At 39.6% G+C, this 18,875-nt stretch overlaps 1 protein-coding gene across 3 annotated transcripts in view; it reads left to right on the top strand.

Moving 5' to 3' along the window:
- The window catches only part of Chn1 (chimerin 1), a 154,854-nt gene that overhangs the window by 69,215 nt on the left and 66,764 nt on the right, over positions 1–18,875 (top strand). The window contains exon 6 of one of the 3 annotated variants that reach the window (XM_005346583.2): positions 14,107–14,395. The exons of 1 other annotated variant lie outside the window; for it this stretch is intronic. In XM_005346583.2, the coding sequence (XP_005346640.1) occupies positions 14,107–14,395 (289 nt within the window). Of the gene's footprint in view, positions 1–14,106; positions 14,396–16,287; positions 16,312–18,875 lie in introns of those variants that run through there. One more of the 3 variants, XM_026777441.1, reaches the window with a different exon arrangement.

Raw genomic sequence — 18,875 nt, 5'->3', positions numbered from 1 at the left:
TTGTGATCATTTATATAAAACAATTTGGGGCTAGGGTTTGTGTAAGTTGGTGTTATAACTTGATCTTCTATGAGCAAGGACCTGGATTTAATCACTAGTCTCAAAAAATATATTAAATTTTATTAACTAGTCAAAGGAAAAACAACAATGGTTCTCTACTAAAATAAGTGTTTGTTTCCATGTCATCTATTATATCTTTATGGTGTTGAAACTGGCAGGTAGATGTGGGAAAGGTTTTTCAACCAAAAGCAAAGCATCTGTGACAGTAAATCAGGTGCTTCTCTGGTCTATCCCTAGTTCACCTTGTAGACAGTGCTAGTCACAGTTACTTGTCTGCTCGCCCGGACATTACTCGTACCTAAAATTTACATCTATTTTATGTCCCACATGTAAACTGTGTTCTCATTGAGAATTGGTAAAGATTGGTCCATGTACCAAGAAAGGTAATTTCTAATCTTTGCATAAGTTTGTACTATTGTCTGCCTGGCTATGTAGTTGTGTAACCAACAGCTTATGCCTAACAAATGCCATCATTGCCTTGTTTATTTCATTTTAGCAGATACTTGGTAGTTTTCAAACATGGTCAGTTCCATTCTTTGAGTTTAGCTTTTGGTAAGCTGGTTGATCACTGGTGAGAGACTAGACAATAAGATGTAATTTATTGTGACTTTTGACTAAAATGCTGATAAAATGTTACTAAGCAAGGAATTCCTATTATGTTAATTCATCTTCATATTTCTGAATATTGTGTAGGAAGTATTCGTGCCTTTTTTTTTCTTCTAAAACAGGGTTTCTCTGTGTAGCCCTAGCTGTCCTGGAACTAGCTCTTGTAGACCAGTCTGGCCTTGAACTCACAGAGATCCGCCTACCTCTGCCTCCCAAGTGCTGGGATTAAATGTGTGCGCCACCATTGCACAGCAGAATCCATTCTTATTGTGTTATGAAATAGTAAAATAGACTGAAATAAAAATCATTACATTTTGGAATATTAGTTTGAGTTTTAGCATTAACTGAATCAGAATTCCCAGAGAATCACAGTAGCTGCTTGTAAAGGGGATTTTATGTTTTGCTGGTACTGAACACGGTCAAAGACTTTTTCATTCTAGCAAAAGGATCCAAAGGAACTGGGGAAAGATTATGCTGCTGGTAGGCGTTGACATGTTGTGTACTGTGTGTTCTTTTGATCTGATCGCTCATGATAGGTTCAGTTGGTTGCTATGGTTTCATTTCAGTTTCTGCAAAGCTTCCTGTGCTATTTGGATTAAGTGGAAAATGATGCTGTGTGGAATGATTTCCCAAGAATATTTTCAGCTTCTTTTACTTAAAATTACACATTTTTCAAGAGAAGTTTTCTGGGTATTAGAGTAGGGGGGCTCACGAGACAATAAAATTTAGTAGTCCTGAGGTGTTAAAACTGATGTGATAAAAGGCTACTGTAATTAATTTTAAAATGTAGTCAGTGCCATAGCTTTAAAAATGTTTGCAAAGACTGAGTGTCCCTTACCCCCAAAGGCTTGTGGCAAATGTGTTTTAGAATTCAGCATATAAAATGTGTGTGTGTGTGTGTGTGTGTGTGTGTGTGTGTGTGTGTGTGTAAAGTGGAGTTGCTCTGAAGCTCTGCTGTACAGAGCAGACATTTTTCCAGTACCCACATGTTTATTATGTGACTTAAGAATAAAAACTTCTCTTGTCTTACATCAAGAGATGTGGTTATACCAAGGAAAGGAAGGTTTTAATTTGTCTTAATGATTGTTTTTTATTTTTCTTAATCTATATCCAGGTTTTCTGAACTACTCTGAAACAACCTATTTTTAGTCTCTTAATAATTGAAGTATAAGTATGGTTGTTAACAAATGTCATTGTTGCATAGCAGGGCTCTGGAACTTTCATCTGTGCAACTGGAACTATGTACCCACTGAACGACTGTTTTTCCCTCTCTCCTGGTCCCTGCACCCATCACCTTATCTTTTCTTCCATTGCTTTAATATTTGTTGGAATTCTCCATCAGCTAATTCATGAGCACCTACTTCTTTGGGCTGAGACCCAGGAGGTTTGTTCGTTGATTAGACTGTGCTTCTGCAGCTGTATTTTTATGTGCTTTGGTCTCTTGACTTTAGTTGTCTTCTGTTTGTTGTTTTGGGCAGATCTGTTGTCTTTCCCACCTCCACTTGTATACATTTTCAGAAATAGCCATTTGTCTCACTCTTTGTTTGCTGGTTGCATACCGGAGATGTTTTATCAACCAGCTTTTCTTTTTTTTTCTTTTTCTTTTTTATTTATTTATTAAAAATTTCCACCTCCTCCCATCCTCCCATTTCCCTCTCACTCCCCCCACTCCTCTCCCCCTCCCACTCCAGTCCTAAGAGCAGTCAGTGTCCCTGCCCTGTGGGAAGTCCAAGGTCCTCCCCCCTCCATCCAGGTCTAGGAAGGTGAGCATCCAAACAGGCTAGGCTCCCCAAAAGCCAGTACGTGCAGTAAAATCAAAACCCGGTGTCATTATCATTGGCTTCTCAGTCCGCCCTCATTGTCAGCCACATTCAGAGAGTCCGGTTTGATCACATGCTCGTTCAGTCCCAGTCCAGCTGGCTTTAGTGAGCTCCCATTAGATCAGACCCACCATCTCCGTGGGTGGATGCACCCCTCAAGGTCCTGACTTCCTTGCTCATGTTCTCCCTCCTTCTGCTCTTCATCTGGGCCTTGGGAGCTCAGTCCATTGCTCCAATGTGGGTCTCTGTCTCTATCTCCATCCATCGCCAGATGAAGGTTCTATGGTGATATGCAAAATATTCATCAGTGTGGCTATGGGAGAAGGCCAGTTCAGGCACCCTCTCCTCTGCTGCCCAAGGACCTAGCTGGGGAAATCCCCTTGGACACCTGGGAACCCCTCTAGAGCCAAGTCTCTTGCCAACCCTAAAATGGCTCCCTTAGTTAAGATATCTTCTTCCCCGCCCTGCTCCCACATCCACCTTCCTCAGTCTCAGCCATCCCATCCCCCCAAGCTCTCCCAATCCTCCCCTTCTCCCTTCTCTTTTCTCATCTCCCCTTCCCCCATCCCACCCCACCCCGTGCTCCCAACTTTTGCCAAGCGATCTATTCTGAGGGACTCTGAAATTGGGGGGGTTGGCTTGGCTTGTTTTTTTCAGGATTGGTGTATGTAATTTTATTTTTTTCTTTTCTGTTTTTACATATATTCTGACTTTTTAAATATTTTTTTAATTTTTATTGAGCTATATATTTTTCTCCTCTCTCCTGCCTTCCTCTCCCCTCCCCTTCTACCCTCTCCCATGGTCTCCATGCTCCCAATTTGCTCAAGAGATCTTATCTTTTTCTATATCCTATTTAGATTAGATCCATGTATGTCTCTCTTAGGGTCCTCATTGTTGTCTAGGTTCTTTGGGATTGTGAATTTTAGGCTGGTTTTTCTTTGCTTTATGTCTAAAAAACCACTTATGAGTGAATACATACTATATTTGTCTTTCTGGGTCTGGGTTACCTCACTCAATATCATGTTTTCTAAATCCATCCTTTTGCCCGCAAATTTCAAGATGTCATTATTTTTTTCTGCTGTGCAGTACTTCATTGTATCACATTTTCCTCATCCATTCTTTGGTTGAGGGGCATTTAGGCTGTTTGCAGGTTCAGGCTATGACAAACAATGCTGCTATGAACATAGTTGAGCACATGTCCTTGTGATACGATTGAGCATCCTTTGGGTATATACCCAAAAGTGGTATTGCTGGGTTTTGAGGTAGGTTGTTTCCTAATTTTTTGAGAAATTGCCATACTGATATCCAAAGGAACTGTACCAGTTTGCACTCCCACCAGCAGTGGAGAAGTATTCCCTTTACCCCACATCCTTCTCAGCATACAGGCACTGAAGACATACAGGTGTTTTTTTTTTTCTTGTCATCATGCCCAGAAGAATACAGTTATATGATGTTTACAAAGTTTGCATTGTATTGGGTGTTGAAGTAAAGTATATGGAGGATATATGTTTTATGGGACTATTTTGCCATTTTATTGAAGGGACCTGAGATCTGCAACATTTGGTCTCCATGGGGGTCCTAGAACCAGTCTCCTGTGGGTATTATTCAGCTCTATGCCAGTTCCCGAAATGAGTCAGCAGAAACAAGTCCCTTGTATATCTCTCTGAGTAGTAGAATGTTGCATACACACTTGACACGCTTGTCCTTTTCCACTTGATAAGGGAGAAGCCGTGATTTGAGTGGCCTTCCCCACTCACATTGAACTGCACTGGACTTGGTGGGTGGCACCACAGGACTCCAGCTTGTCCTTGCCCTCTTTGGCTTCCCTGCCCCCCCCCCATCCAAACAATGCTGAATCCATTAGCATTCTGAGTCAGTCAAGAGAAAACTAAGCTCTCAGGAAGCTCAGAAAAGCCCAAATGAATGCATGTTTCATTCTTCTCCCACCCACCCAGAAGCCACAGGCATTGCAGAGCTCTGCCAACTTGGAGCAGCGCTCATTGCAGATGAACTGAAAGGCTTCCTTTACCCTTTAATGGAGCTCATCTCGACTTTGCTTGGAGTATTAAAGCTTTTAAATTACTTTCTGAAGATCACAAATAGGTGTTTGATATAGAGCCCTTATCCCTTAGGATAACTTAACCTCCTATGTATCCTGTAATCTTTGACTCTAGTAGAGTAGCTGCCCTGTGAATATCCCATGCTATCTCCTGCTGCCTGCTGCAGTCTGAGCGTCTGTCCTGCCCTATTTGCTGTGGTTTTAGGTACTTGTGTTAGCCTTTGCTTCTGCTCTTATTTGTGATTATTTTGTGAATTCTACAGATTGCCACTGCCTGCTAAGACTTCAGAATTTTTGTTAGAAATTCCAACATCTGTTTTCTACCAGGATCTTAGGTTCACTTAAAAATCTTCTGACTCAAGTGTGGGGGCTTTTTAGGAATGGTGCCCAGTGGGCAAAATTACAGTTGAGACACTGTTTCATGTTTACATCTGGTGCTTTTTCCATATTGTTATTAAATTGAATTTTCTAAAAAGATATTTATGTGATCTTTAAATACAGCTAAGCAGAAGGTACACCTACAGAGAGAGAATGGCTATTTATGTGCACGGCTGTCTTTAAAGATGAAATGAGGTCCTCCAGGGCGGGGAGGATGCCTTACTTATCTTGACTTCTTAGGCTTCAATAAGATGCATACCTGAGATTTGTTCAGTTGCACTGGATCGTGAGCCATCCGATTCCCAATACCTCCTTAGGGTGCGGTTTTCTGCATAATATGAAACCAAAGAGCCATTTTTCACTGAGATTATTACTCTTCTCTAAAAACCTCTCTAGTAAACAGAGATTTGTGAATCCTTTGCTGTGTTGCTCGAAAAGACACATAGCCTTTTGATAGGGCTTTTGATGACTGATTCAGCCTGTGATTCTAAATCAGGGTAAGTGGTCAGTAACTCAGAACATGACTCTTAATCACACAGTCCTGGGTTCAAACCCCAGTTCCCAAGTTCTCTGTATGACTGGTTACTTAATCTCCTTAACACTTAGTTTCCTTTGTTGCAAATGAGGATGTAATAGGAGTACCTCATAGAGTTAGAAAGGTTATATGGTGAAATGAACATATCACTGAAAATTATTATTATTATTAAAATAAACAGATATAGTTTAAGCCTCTACTTATGAGACAATTTGCAGTCATAGTTACAATAGGAATATCTTAGATTCTCAAATATTTGCCTATATACATTGAAATCTTGGGAATGCCTTAATTCTAAACACAAAATTCTTTTATTTTGCATATACATTGTACACATGACCCAAAGATCATTTTCTACAATTTTTTAGTGCTCTATTACTTTGTCTGTGTCATGTGAGGTCATATATAGTATTTTCCATTGTAATATCATGATAGTGCTCAGAAAATTAAGTTTTAGACAGTTTCATATTACAGATTTCAGATGGTAAATGCTGAGTGTAAACTCCAGTAGCGACAGAGACACAAAGTCGCATGTGCAGATACAGCTTACTGCCACCACTCCTGTATCCATCAGTTTACAGTGAATCTTAGCTTAAACACTTGGGCATCAAAAACAATTATATGCATGTTATAGTTCATTAACTTTTTATTGTTTTTATTTTATTGTTGTTAGTATGTGTATGTGAATGGGCATGTGGATGTAAGAGGACAGCTTTCCAGGTCTATTCTGTGCTCCTCCTCTCCGTGTACTCTAAGCTAGCTGGCCTGTGAGCTTCTGGGGATTCTCCTGTCGGAGTGCCGAGATAACAGATATGAGCTACTGCTATGGATTGAACTTAGGTTGCTGGCTCTGTTTGTAGAAAATGACAAGTTTAGTGGCAGCAGACAGTGAGGTGGTCCAGCAGGACAGAGAAGCTATACAAGAGCATGGGGGAAATTTTGGGAGCTGTTTGGGCAGTTTCTGCATTTTACCAATGATAAAAACTCGTTGAATTGTACCCTGTCAGTAAATATGGGATGCTATATTTAAGTAATACATTAATAATGGGCATTTATTGAGGAAAATGTAATAATCTGCTGACCATTAGTAGATAGTTGGTACTGAACTTAAAGATATGTAACAGAAAAAATCAAGTTCCAGAGCATGGCCTAAAAACTAGAAGTAATGAGAAATGGCTGCTGTTGGCTAAATTAAACAAAGAATCCATGTGTCTGTTGCAAAGGAGCACTCAGTAGGCCCTAATAGAGTCTGCTTAATACAGTCTTAAAACATTAAAACAATTTTTGTTTTTTTTTCTACATTATATAGTATAGAACCTGGAAACAACCTAAATGTCCCTCGACCGAAGAATGGCTAAAGAAAATGTGGCACATTTACACAATGGAGCACTACACAGCAGAAAAAAATAATGACATCTTGAATTTTGCAGGAAAATGGATAGATCTAGAAAACATTATTTTGAGTGAGGTAACTCAGACACAGAAAGACAATTATCACATGTACTCACTCATAGATGGTTTTTAATCATTAAGCAAAGAAAGCCAGCCTACAAACCATAATCCCAAAGAACTTAGAGAACAGTGAGAACACTAAGAGAGACTTACATAGATCTAATCTACATGGGAAGTAGAAAAAGACAAGATCTCCTGAGTAAATTGGGAGCATGGGGACCTTGAGGGAGGGTTAAAGGGGGGAGGGGAGCATAGAAAAATGTAGAGCTCAATAAAAATTAATAAAAAAGTAAAAAATAAAGAGATCAGTTATCATTTAAAAAAGAAGAAGCTAAAAAAATTTGCAGGCACCATCCAGTAACTGATGGAAGCAGAGGACTCCATGGAGAAGACTCACAATCAGCTAACCTGGGCTCATAGGGTCACAGAGACGGAACTGTCAACCAGAGAGCCTGCATGGGGCTGATCTAGACATTCTACATATATGTTACAGTTGTGTTGCTTGGTCTTCTTGTGCAGCTCTTAATAGCAAAGACATTCATATGAATAACTCCCCTTTTTTACAGCTGCACTTTAGAGTGAATTTTTTATTCTGCTATATAGCAGATTCATTTTAAACCATTTAGTGGAACTGATCATCAGTTCTTAAATAAGTGAAATCTGTTGTTAATTTCACAGAGATGGTGAGCATTTCTGGACAGAGTGTAGTTTCTAAAAGGTATATATATATAATATTTTTCTGTAAATGAAATATATAAATACATATAGTTCTGAGCAAAGTACTTAGTATTGGTTCTCTGCATAAGTGATAGGAAAAAATGATAACAAAATTCTTGACTCTGGAGTAGAGAGAGCGTCTTTGTACTTTCAGTTGTTGCCATAGAAAGAAGCTTCATGTTCCGTTCTTCATCACACTGAGGGCATTGGGGGGTCTGTGATGACAGTGTGGCATGGTACTAATACGCCTGTAGGAACTGAACTTATGTCTGTCCTCTGTCTCAGCCTAAGTGCTGTGGTCACAACTATTTGCTACCATACCAGGCTCATTGAGTCAACCTGCTCAGCCATCGTTTGCTTGGGCATCATACCGGCCAGGTGTTGTGTTAGTAGAACCAACAGTCCATACTGCATGGCAGTGTTTGACCTTTTCTTTAGAAGCAGTAGTGTGCCATTAACTCAGGAAGGAGAAAGGCTATGGGAGGACTTTTCAAGCTCATGGAATTTACCATCACAGCTTTTGTTTTCCTGGGAATTTATGTGGTTTCACTTTTTGAATGTGGTTGCTATATGTGTGTTTATGTGAAGTTAGGGGAAGTACTTAAATATATAAATAACCTATGGTGAGCTGTGCTGTGTTGGTGCATGCCTTGAATACCAGCAGCCTGGAGACAGAGGGAGGCAGATCTGTTCGTGAGTCTGAGGCCATTCTGGTCTATAGAGTAAGTTCCAGAATAGCCAGGGTTTCACAAAGAGAAACCCTGTCTTGAAACTTCCTACCAACAAAAAAATAGCCTATGATGACTGGATATAGTGGCCCATGCCTTTAATTCAAGCACTCAAGAGACAGAGCCAAGTGGATCTCTATAAGTTCAAGAGCAGTTTGGTCTACATAGCTAGTTCCAGGATAACCAGAGCTGTATGGTAGAAAGACCCCATCTCAAAAAAGCTATATCTATACGTACCTATAAATATAGATGTAAGCCTATGGCAACAGTAGTCATATAACTATAAAAATTACATGTTTGTTTATAAAATAGCCTAGGTTATATGAGAGGTAGAATGTAGTATTTCTAGGTATTATATTCCTTCAGGATGGATAAATAGTATAGTCCCAGCTCCAAGGCCTGAGCTTTCAGTGTCATAGAGTATGTATGTGTGCCTGTGTTTAGCCTTACCAAGTAAATCTGTTAAACAGTGTAGGAGCCACAGACTCTGTAGTAGCTCTGTATCCTTGCTGGTGTTTAGTAATGTCAGACATTAATTACATTTTCCCCATCTGAGGGTTTCATTGACAATTACTGCTCTATTTTTTCAGTACCTTGTTGTAGTAATATGAGCGGCGGCGCTGCGTCCCCAGCACCCCGGCCACCTGCATGGCTAGCTTATGCCCCGAAATAACAACACAAACTGTATTCATTTAAACACTGCTTGGCCCATTCTCTTCTAGGCTAATTCTCACATATTAATTTAGCCCATTTCTAATCATCTGTGTGTAGCACCCCAAGGTGCACTTACCGGGAAGATTCTAGCCTACGTCCATCCTGGGTCGGAGCTTCATCGCATGTGCCTCAGAGAGCAGAGCTCTCACCTCTGCCCGCAAGAGTGGAGCATCGTGTCTCTCTGAGGCGTCTGCCCCCAAGAGGAGAGCTGTGGAGTCTGACCTCACTTCCTCTTCCTCCCAGCATTCTGTTCTGTTTACTCCTCCCACCTATGTTTTAACCTATCAGGGCAAGCAGCTTCTTTATTTAATTAACCAATGACCTTCCTCCATCACTTCCCCTTTTTCTGTTTAAACAAAAAAGGAAGGCTTTAACTTTTAACATAGCAAAATTACATATAACAAAACAGTTATCAAGTAAAAATTACAATAATCTTCATCATAACTAAGGAAAACTATAACTAACTATTCTTAACTCCATCAAAGACTCCAGAAAGATACAATATTACCTAAGCAAACAAGAAAAAAGCAACTTTTAAAACTCTAGAAATGACAGAGACATCTCGCTGCCTGTACAGTCAACCAAAGTTCCTCTGTACCATTGGGGCATCCATCTTCGGCCTACAGGCCCATAGTTTCCAGCAGACATTTCCATGAAGCAGGACATTTCAAAGTCAGTTCAGTTACTATCTGTTGTGTCCTGCAGAATGTCTCACAGACTCTTTCATGAATCAGGAACCCCGAAAGATCATCTCACCTTTAGGCAAGTTCAGTAGTCCTCTCTCTGTGGGTTCTCTGTGTCCAGTTTATACAATAGTCCAGGCAAGAACAGTTTCTTGCCCAAATGGCTATCAAACTCCATAAGGATCCTTATGGCTATTTACAGTGGGTCTCCTTTATAGCATCCTAATCATTTTGACTAACTTCTATGTAAGAATGGAAATAAGAGATCCTATAATACTTTAAAAATAAATATTTTCCCTGTGAATGATTTGTTTCCTTTAACTTGACCTGATTCTGTTTGTTTATCTTAGTCTTTTTCTTCCGGGAACGTTTTTCTCAGATACTGGGTGGTTGCTGGCTGGTTACCATATTTAAGTGCATTTGGCACTTAGGCTCAAGTGCAGTTCTGAGAGTCAGGGGAGCCTGACAGTTACAGGATGGTGCTCTCTATTGTAGAGCTGATGGGATTCCCCAGAAAAGTCTTCAGCTCTCCTGTCAGGAGAGACGCTTCCTAAGGACCTGGTAAAGGGGTGGTTTCAGTGTCCTATATTCAAGATGGCACCTCGGGTGCCTGCCAGTCTCTGTTTCGTCCTCGCCAGTGAGCAGAACTTAGGTCTGCTAGGGACAGGATGAGGAGTGCAGTGGGTACTTAGCTGCGTCCTGCGTGGGTCGTGACCTTCCAGAGCTGTCTGGTGCCATCTTTGGAAATTAGTTAAGCAATGGGAGGAGAAATGCAGGAATAACTTTACTGTCTTTAGTAATTTCCCCAATTTTTATCATCAAAATTATGTAATAAGGTAGGCAAAGGTCATGCATAGCCTGATGTCTTAGAGGGGCTGGTGTGTAGTCCCTCAGCAGAGCCTAGATCATAGAATGCTTCATCGCTCACTTCTGTTCCCAGTTGTCTCCCGAAGGCTTGTTTGTGACTCTGTGTGCTTCTGCGGTGTTCCTACGGTTACTGCATTGAGTTGGATGCTTTGGTTCTGGTAAATATTACAAATTGTGTTTATGATGAAAACATTTTTGTGTATTTGTTGCTAGAAACTCCTCTGTCTCAGTATTAGCGGACATAGTCTTGTGTATACTTTATTTTCTGTTTGTAAGCAGGAGACTTAGCTTTGAGTCCTTTGAAGAGATACTTCAAAATAACTTTGGCCTCAAATCAAATTAAATTTTGGTTTTATAGAAAGTAACAGTTTTATATATTTTCATCATTTTATGTATGTAGACTGAATTTTTTAGGAATATTATTCACCCACAAGAAAAAAGTTGGAAAAGAGTTCATATTTTTAAAGCTAAATGGTGGAATTACAAAATTTGAAATACATGTAATGCAACTAGGTGGGCACAGTAATACAGTTATTTTAACCAGGAAAACCCAACTAGAGCCGCAGGAGAGGATAATCGTGGGAAGTGGTAATTCCATACAGCAGTCACAGCTCAGAGCAGATTGCCCTCGTTGTTTCCTGCTTGTTAGGTTCAGAACCACCTTGGAGAACACGAATTTCATCTATTCAGCTGTCTCTGCAGAGCTGGCCTGCTCCAGTCCAGGCAGAGGTGGATGGTTATTTCAGAAAATGAGAAGAGTGAATGGTCTGAAGAAATAGTGGATAGCAGACCACAAATTAGTCAGCCGGTAAAGGTGCTTGCTACCAAGCTTGATGTTCTGAGTCTAGTCCCTAATCCAAATGCTCTAAGGAGAGAACCAATTCCTAGGAATTGTTCTTTGACCTCTGTGTCCTTGGGCATGCACATGTGTGCGTTTGCACACAAACAGATGTAAAACATGTTCTAAGCTGTCTTAACTTGAGGTTATTGAAATTCAGCACTTCATATCTTTTTTTTGATCTGTTTTTATGGTTATCTCTGTCCCATTGTGTTTGCTATGTGCACAGGACATCATGAACATCCTAATACTGGGAGTGTCTGAACATTTCTTGACTGGTTGTTGAATAAAGGCCATACCAGCAGAGCGCAGTTACAGGGAAGGGGCCCTTCATCCTCAGACCTGGTGTCTTCCTCTTCTTGTTTTTCTTCTAGCCATTCCCCTCCATTCTCAAGGATATTCTGCTTGATCTCTACTTCTGATCCCACAGATCCCACAACAAAGTACAAAATAATCAAAGTAAAGCACAGTGTCTGATAGTCTGCACCGTTAGACTGTCCCTTAGGTAATGCCCTAAGTAAATGAGAGTTGCTTTTGGCAACTAAAGGAAAACCTGCCATTCCTTTAGTAAAATGATATGATTTTTCTAAAGAAAAAAATTAAGCAAAGTTCCAGTCTGGGCATTGCTTTCATGTCCTTTTAGACTAAGTTTAATCAGGTACCTGATGACCAAGAGCTCCTTCAGTAATCTCATAGCTCCCTTAAGGCTAGCAGACAGAAGAGGAGCTGGAATCATGGAGGAGACCTCTTGGGATTAAAGGGTAAAGCAGAAATTCAAGCTTAGACTTCTCTCTTCTAGCCAAACCATACCTAACCCTTTTGGGACCAGTTCCAGTACTTCCTTCCCTCCCCTGCCTCCCTGCTTACTGCTCAGACTTCAGAAGACACTTACATGACCGGTGACTGACACTAGCACCCAATCTGTCTTCAGTTAGAGGGCCATCACCACCATGGAAAGGAGCTTAGACAATTTTTAAACTCTCTCTTTCTCTCCCTCCCTCTTCCTCCCCCTTCCTCCCTTCCTTCTCTCTCTCTCTCTCTCTCTCTCTCTCTCTCTCTCTCTCTCTCTCCCCACTCTCTCATGTGTGTCTCTCTTTTTCTAATAATACCTATTATTTTGGCATAGACATTTTATCTTTCTAGCTTTTGAGACCTATAGAATAAAAATTTGTTTGGGAGAAATGTTTAATTTTACAAGAAAGTTTAATTATAGAGCTCATTTACTTAAGTATAAGTAAAAACTTGATTGCTTTAGAAGGAACAAAAGTTGGCTAATTATATGTTAAAAGGTCAACATTGATATTATGTTCGATTCTGGATTGAGTATTATTAACATATAAATATAAAAAACAAACAGAATATTCTGGACCCATTATTTAAATTGTCTAATTTAAATAATTGTCTAAAATGTGGTGGCTGCACGCCTTTAATCCCAGCACTCAGGAAGCAGAGGCAGGTGGATCTCTGTGAGTTTCAGGCCAGCCAGGGCTACTCAATGAGACCATGTAACCAAATAAAATAAACTAGAATAATTGTGTAGCTCCTACACATTTGAATACTATCTGTGCCATAATTATGTTGCATACTGAATTTGCGGCTTCATGGTGGCCTTTTCAAGGCAAAATTGCTGCAATTTTAAAATTTAAAATTTATTTCTAATGAGTGTGTGTGTGTGTGTGTGTGAGAGAGAGAGAGAGAGAGAGAGAGAGAGAGAGAGAGAGAGAGAGAGAGAGAGAGTTTATAACCAAATTAAGAAGATCCTTTCTTATTTGCTTAGTTTCACTGGCATTCACTGTGAAACTGGCAGCTCTTCCCACTTTGGTGTTGGCTTCTATTGAGTTGCCCGTATCTCCTGGCCAGGACACTTTCAGTCATGCCAACTTGGAGCCAGTTCTGAGGTTTCCTGAAGGAAACAAAATACTGAAATTACTATTATGGGAAACCATCCTTCTCCAGTTATTAAGGCATATTATGAAAACTGACAATAGATTTCTATAGTCTGATGGTATGGACTTAACATACACTGTATTTGCAAGTGTTTCTTGCCTATGCATAACCAGAAGACAGGTTTAAAGGTAAGAATAAGTCCTTGCCCTCTGGCCAGAATTGCCCAAGTGTGTTTCTTTGCTGTCTGCGGCTTGGCTCAGTTCTGGAGGCAGCACAAATGTAAATGATTGTTGGCATCCCACTTGAGTGAGCAGTAAATGGGACTTCCCTGTTGAGAGACATGAATACTGGCCTTAACCACTTTGAATATTTTCATTATTAAACTTGAAGAAGTTTTATATATTATAGTTGACCAATTGCATATTGAATGTGCATTCTTAGGCTATAAAATTTATTTTCCTTGCTTTATTACAAGTGTAATAAATTGATTTTAAACAATACATAAGTAAATAAAAGATACATTCTTTCTAGGATCACCATGCTAAAAACCCTAGTTATTTCAAGTACATTGCTTGTGTTTAGAAGTTGAATCTTATGTATTCTAAGTGACTAATGGACATTAGTCACAGCTGATCTAAACAGAGTAATATGCAAGCAAAAGCAATGTATATCAGCTTGGGGTACTTGTGTATTTGTTTCTTCTTTAGAAAAATTCATTTGTTCACTTTTCTTAAAAGCGTCTTTCCCATTTCATTGAGGCAGATTTGGAAGTCAAACCAGAAACTTCAGGCTGTACTACGATGGAAAGCACTTTGTTGGGGAGAAACGCTTTGAGTCCATCCACGATCTGGTGACTGATGGCTTGATTACTCTCTATATTGAAACCAAGGCAGCAGAGTACATTGCCAAGATGACGATAAACCCAATTTATGAGCACATAGGATACACAACCTTAAACAGAGAGCCAGCATACAAACAGCACATGGCAGTCCTGAAAGAGACACATGATGAGAAAGAGGCGACAGGCCAGGATGGGGTGTCAGAGAAAAGGGTAAGCTATCCTCTACCACGCTGTCTTGGGGGGGGCGGTCCACGGCAGAGCACCCCTCTGCCTGAAAGTCTCCCGTTCTCACAGTGCTTTCAGAAGGATGCGGTTTTCTTAATGTCTGGAATGTGGGGATGAGCTTTGCATACCTTACTTGTTTGATTAAAATATGCCAGATATATTTTTGCTTCTGATTGTGTTCCTTTAAAAAAAAGGTTCATTGTCAGTTTTCAAATATGTTGGAAAATGACCTAGTAACAAAAAGCTAAGGGGCTGTAGTCAGAAGCATAGCTTGTGACCAAGAAAATAGCTACCACCATGTAAGGAACTGAGAGGTTACATCAGAACCTTTTGTTTTCTTTTAAGGTAGTTTATTAAATAGTTCTGTTTTTAACAATTTTATTTATTTTAATATGCATGATTTAATTGTTTATTGATAACTCACTGTTATGAAAATCAGCCAACCTTGAGTTGGGATGATTTATCCTTTAGTATTTAGAAGGATTTACTTTTCTTTAATTGTGAAACACAGCTTAAATTTTCAGTTGTCGTATGTTAGTTATGATATATTTCAGAATAACATGAAAAGTTTTCATCCTTTGATGTTGGGATTGTTGACGCGTGTTGCCATTCATGCTTTATTAGGAAAAGAGACTGTCCTGTTGTTAGATGCTATGTGGGACTGAGCTAAAAGGCCATTCTCTGTCTAGGCTGCAGTGTTTCTTCATTTGGTTCTGCAGGAGTTTCTGGTGGCTGCGAGTGTGCAGCTAGGTTTGGCACCCAGTTCTATGAGCTGTTCCCTCTGTGGCTGGTCCCTCTGTGAGCTGGTCTCTCTGTGGCTGGTCTCTCTGTGGCTGGTCCCTCTGTGAGCTGGTGCCTCTGTGGCTGGTCCCTCTGTGGCTGGCCTTACTAGAAATTCATAAGAGAAGTTGTGGGTGAGTGGGATGGCGTGTGTAAAGCATTCAGCAGTGCTCAGCTGGTAATGAGCCTGCAGTGTGGTCTGTGTCTATGGCCTCAGCTAAAATAATGTAAGATTAGTTTGCTGTGGATGGATAGGAGATAGAAAATTAGTGTTTATTGACCAGCCCAAGTTTTGATTTCTGGCAGATCTTAGCTCAATCACTGTTTAGTAACTATAGAGAAACCAACATTTTAAATCATTGACTCTTGAATTTTTGCTTCAAATATGGTCTTTCCTATATTTATATTTTCTAAATGATGTAAATCTTGTTTGGAAGTTGCCAGAATTTACAGTCATAGATGTGTACTATATAGAAGAGTGTTCTTTCTGTCTCATTCCCATTTTTTTTTTCACTTTTCTTATTTTCCACCTGTGATATTTCCAGGAACAAGTGGTATTGTAGCAATTTATGTAGATGTAAACTTACATTGTTTAAATAACTTAAGTCTTTCAAACTTTATCAGCCTAATGGTGATCTTTGCTAATGTATATATATATATATGATTTTTCAATCCTAGGGATTAAAGTAGTGACTCTTAGTGAATTTTATTTAGCATTAGAATCGTTATTTAACTTGACAGGGCCTAGCTTGTCCCTAGTATAAAGGAGAAATAATAATCACAGAGTCAGGGAACTGAAATAAATACCGGCTACACGATTCCCACTATTTTGATTGTGTTCTGACAATACAGTAAAGTCTCAGGACTCTGTTGTGTTAAGGGGCCAGTGAAAACTATGGAATGTAGTTAGGACTGGGAATTATCTCTCTCCAGTAATACATCATTAAGGGGCATTTAAAAGTTACTCTTTGCTTAAACTGCATGCATCTTAAAAAGAGTTAACTTAGAAATCTCACTCAAAAATAGATTTATTTTATTTACAGGTGTCATCCAACAAGGCAGGGATGATGACCTGTTCAACAGCTTGAAACACTGACTCCCTGTCACAGTGGATGACATTTGTAAGTAAAAGTAGTCATGCTTAATTGATTCAAAACTAGCTATTGATACAAAAGTGGTTTAGTAAACATTTTAATGGATGCTTAACAGTTAAATTCCCTCTTTGTTCATACTTCTTACATAAGAGGCAAAAGTGTTTGTTTTGCAGAAATTGGGTAGTACTATGGGCAGGATGCTAGTGTTGAAATTCGGAGCTGGGTGCTGCTTCCACTGTAGACATGCATTTATGTGATTCCCCTGAGGACATCTTCCACCTTCAACACAAGAGTTTTGGACTAGATTATTTAATTATGTGCTATAGGAAAGAGAGAATATAGTACTAAAACATGTCCTGGAGTCTTGAGGCTGAGAGTTGTTGGTTATCTGCTGACTAATTGCCTAACTGCAGCTCTCACCTCACTTCTCTGGACTCGGGTTTCTTCATCTGAGATGAGGGTTTTCCGTAAAAGATAAATTGTACAGAATTTCAATAAAAATACACAGAAGGGTTCAGTGCTCAAATAAATTACAAAAACATCAGACTTTTTAAAGCTATTTTCTTTTACTTGGGCCTTGAGTGACAGCTTACGCAGCTCCCCTTGGTGAAGTTTAGCATGATGATCACTCTCTGTTTCAGAATTAAGGAGTAAGAGCTCCAGAGGTGTGTGTGTTGTGGGCCTTAGGAGTCAGTTCTTTCTGTACCCTAGCTTCTGTAAACAATCTGCTATACGTGCTATGGCCATCAGCATGGAAACAGTCTGTCGTATGATTTGTACAGGCGTTGCTATATGGTTTTTTTTTGTTTTTTCGAGACAGGGTTTCTCTGTGGCTTTGGAGTCTGTCCTGGAACTAGCTCTTGTAGACCAGGCTGGTCTCGAACTCACAGGCTGTATGTTTTTATGGACGTGAACATGTAAATGTTCTGGGTTCATAGCATGAACATTGTTGCCACAGGAATGCCAGTTCTTGTCCCTAGAAAACCTGGTAGCCTTTTGTGATGGCCAGCTTTCTTTCCAAGTGATAGCTATTGTATTTTTCTCATCTACTATTCAATTTGTTTTGTTTTTTTTTTTTTGGTTTTTCGAGACAGGGTTTCTCTGTGGTTTTGGAGCCTGTCCTGGAACTAGCTCTTGTAGACCAGGCTGGTCTCGAACTCACAGAGAGTCCGCCTGCCTCTGCCTCCCGAGTGCTGGGATTAAAGGCGTGCGCCACCACCGCCCGGCTCAATTTGTTTCCTAAGCTTGAAAAGTTAATTGCAAATAAGAAAATTAAAGCATTGTAATAATAAACTGATGAAGATGCAGTGTGTAAGGGAGCCAGGCGCTCTTCTCCACAGTAGATGATTTAGCAATCCAGACTGGACAGTGGCCCAGTTTATTATAACCTCTATTTCTCTTGGAACTGAATTTGAATGGTTTCTTGTTCCAAGTAATAAATATATGTGTGTCTCTACAAATCCTGGACCAATGGTTGCATTCGGTAGTTTTTTTATGATAATTTCATACTAATTAAATTACTAATTTAATTTTAAATCTTTTGGGAAGCATGCTGTAGGAAATATTTCTTATAAACATTATAATAAAAAATGACAAACAAACCACGTAATTTGCATTTCAGAAACCATACTGTGAGCCAGAACATAATCTAAGTAGAATGTCCTGAGCTTTGGGTTAGTTATCTGAGTGTCACCCCTCTCACACGAAGATGCTTCTGATGGCATGGGTGTGCACAAACCTCAGTAAGCTAAATCACACCTCTCTTACAAGTGTTCTCTCTCCTTTCCATACACACCCACAGACACGTATGCACACAATCTATATATGCATACATGTGTGTGTGTATATATATCCCTTTTTCTAAGAAAGTTTAGAATAAATGCAGTGTCTTACATGTTGTCATTAATTTGATTTTTAGGGTTTTCTTTTACATTGAAATTTTAATTTTGAAAGATTTCTTTGGGATTACCAAGCTATGTATGTTTGACATTAAGACATAATTGATGCCATTCCAAAAGTTATTTTTACTACTAGAATCTTTGGATACCTCTATAAACATTCAGTTTTTTTGTTTTGGAATAGCTGGATGGGTCTGGGTGATCTGGCGCGCATATTTTCCTAGTCTTCCATATAGTAGCTTTGCAAATGTTTTATCTTCGCATAAAAAGTTTGTGCCATGGGGTAACTCTGACCAAGGATGTGAAAGATCTATTTGACAAGAACTTTAAGTCTTTGAAGAAAAAAAATTGAAGAGGACACCAGAAAATGGAAGGATCTCCCTTGCTCCTGGATTGGGAAGATCAACATAGTAAAAATGGTAATTCTACCAAAAGGAATCTATAGATTTCAATGCAATCCCCATCAAAATCCCATCAAAATTCTTCACAGATCTGGAGAAGACAATAATCAACTTTATATGGAAAGCAAAAAACCCAGGATAGCCAAAACAATCTTACACAACAAAGGATCGTCTGGAGGCATTGCCATCCCTTACTTCAAACTCTACTACAGAGCTACAGTATTGAAAACAGCTTGGTATTGGCATAAAAACAGAGAAGTCGACCAATGGAATCGAATAGAAGACCCTCACA

The sequence above is a fragment of the Microtus ochrogaster genome, chromosome 4 (assembly GCF_000317375.1).
Source record: "Microtus ochrogaster isolate Prairie Vole_2 chromosome 4, MicOch1.0, whole genome shotgun sequence".
Classification (NCBI taxonomy): Eukaryota; Metazoa; Chordata; class Mammalia; order Rodentia; family Cricetidae; genus Microtus; species Microtus ochrogaster.
Note: the sequence above shows the minus strand (reverse complement) of the source record. Positions and strands in the feature narration are given on the sequence as shown.